The following is a 2500-nucleotide window of genomic DNA, read 5'->3' on the forward strand; positions in this document are numbered from 1 at the left end:
TGTCAGATCTTACCCCTCCTTAACTTCTCCGGCCTACCTGCCTACCTCCCCTCTCCCTCACCCCCTGCCCCTGTCCAGAAAGCTGACGTTGCCATTAAACTAAGTAAATTAAGGTTTAACAGATCTACAACACCTTCTGATCTACCTATCAAAATCTACAAAGAATTTGCCCCAGAACTTGCCCTCCCACTTTCCTCCATAATTAATGCTTCACTGAGTCAAAACTCCTGCCCCAGTGACTGGAAAATTTCATATATCACTCCCATCCCCAAATGTCCGAACCCACAGTCACTAAGCGACCTTAGACCTATTGCCATCACCCCAATCCCAAGCCTTATCTGTGAGGGTTTTGTTTTTGACTCAGTATACAACAAAATTAAAGATCAAATCGATATCCAACAGTATGGCAACATGAAATCCTCCTCCACAACTCACTATCTTGTTAATCTTCTGGACTTCTTGCACAGCCACTTAGACAAGCGCAATACTTCTCTAGCCTTGACCTTTATTGACTTCAAGAAAGCGTTTGACCTTGTTGACCATAACATTATCATCTCCAAAGCCATACAACTGGGGATCCAACCACACTTGGTAGCATGGCTAGCCGACTTCCTGACCGGACGTCAACAGGCAGTGAGGTACAAGGGAACGACATCCTCCCTCCTCCCCCTGACCTGTGGGGTCCCTCAAGGGACCAAGATGGGACCACTGTGCTTCCTCATCCTCATAAATGACGCATTAATGGACACCCAACATAGAGGGAAATACGTCGATGACTGCACAGTTGGCATTCCCATCAACACCAGGCAGCCTGATCTTTCTTCACTACAAAACATCCTAGACAACCTCAAAACGTGGACTGAGAGCAGCAATGTAACAGTTAACCACAGCAAAACCGTGGTCATGCATGTTTGTACATCCAAACAGGCGGTGGCACCACCTCAACTGTCATTAGGAACCCATTCCCTTCAGGTGGTCCAGTCCGCCAAGCTACTAGGCATCACAATAGACGACCACCATAACTGGAACCAGCACATCAACAACATCATCAGGACAGCCTCTTACAAACTCTTCATGTTGCGCAGATTGAAGTCCCTTGGTACCCCATCTCCAGATCTAAAAGGAGTCTACACCACCTTCGTACTCCCCACCCTCATGTACGCCTCCCCAGCCTGGTCATCATCACTCAACTTCACACAGAGGAGCAAATTAGAGAAAGTACAAAGAAGAGCGTGCAGAATTATCTTGGGTAGTCAGTATGAGGGATACGAACACGCCCTCACCACCCTCAGCTTGTCAAGATTGTCCGACAAACACAGTGAGGCACTGAATAAGTTTGGACAGGACCTAATGCTACACCCACGTCACCGTCACTTCCTCCCACCTAACACCACAACCACCCGCCATGCAACTCGGCATTCTAACAAAATCAAGCCCATCAGAGCGCCGAGGACTGACCGATACAAGAACAGTGCCATTCCATCCATTGTCCGCACAATAAACTCATTATAAACTTTAGACTAAGCATATCACTCTTATAATTACTATATTACTCATAAAAGTACTCAATTGTATTATTGTCAGTGTATCACTGCTATCTCAATAAACCTATTACACTGGGTAATTTTTTTTTTTAATCTCCAGGGTTTTCCAGCGGAATTAGACTAATTGTGATGCTCTGAGTCCGAAAATGCCCTTGGTTTTTCTCAATCAGGTCAGGATTGTTCGCTACAGACATTTAAGAAAAAAACTATTTTTCGTCCAAAAACCCAATTTCTGCGGATCATAAAAATTCGGTTTTTCCGTTTCCCTGGGGAAATAAAAGTCAACGTATCCAAATTCATTCATTTTTTTATATACTCGATTACATTTGATAAGCTTGATACATGTACATGAGCGTTTCGTGACACAAAAGTTCGGAGTTCACGGCGTAAATCGCCGTTTCCTCGAATTCCGTGTGTGAGCAGCTGCTGGGTTGTCTCTCTTCAGCGACCAGCAGTAGTCCGCGAGCATGACTGCGTCCCACCTCCCCTGGTACCTCTCCTCCATTTGACGCATGTCCTGATGGAATCTTTCTCCCTGCTCGTCGCTGACCGCACCAAGGTTTTCAGGAAACTTCTCCATGTGTGAGAACAGGAAATGCATCTTTATACTCATCAAACACCCGAGGTTTTGGAAGTTCTTTATCATGCTGTTGATGAGTGTGGCGTGGTTTGCTGCCTTCTTGTTCCCCAGGAAGTTGTTTACCACCTGCACAAACGACCTCCAGGCGGCGCACTCTAGCGTGTTCATGGAGTTTTCGAACTCTGTGTCCTTGATGAGCTGCCGTATCTGTGGGCAATCGAAAATGCCGGCCTTCAGCTTCTCAATGGTCACTCCAGGGAAGGCTCGCCACAGGTAGTTGAAGCACCTCCCATCCTTGTCCAGAGCGCGCGTGAACTGTTTCATTAACCCAAGCTTGATGTGAAGCGGTGGGAACAAAATCTTTTCCCGGTCAAAA

At 46.3% G+C, this 2500-nt stretch overlaps 1 protein-coding gene across 1 annotated transcript in view; it reads left to right on the forward strand.

The window, feature by feature from the left end:
• LOC143038993 (uncharacterized) overlaps window positions 1-2500 on the forward strand; it is a 27788-nt gene that overhangs the window by 8574 nt on the left and 16714 nt on the right. Inside the window, exon 2 of the mRNA XM_076208836.1 lies at window positions 1-783. This exon is cut by the window's left edge and continues 964 nt beyond it. Coding sequence (XP_076064951.1) covers window positions 1-783 — 783 coding nt within the window. The remainder of the gene's footprint in view (window positions 784-2500) is intronic.

This window comes from Oratosquilla oratoria, chromosome 25 (genome assembly GCF_046742065.1).
Source record: "Oratosquilla oratoria isolate Oo_2021 chromosome 25, ASM4674206v1, whole genome shotgun sequence".
NCBI lineage: Eukaryota > Metazoa > Arthropoda > Malacostraca > Stomatopoda > Squillidae > Oratosquilla > Oratosquilla oratoria.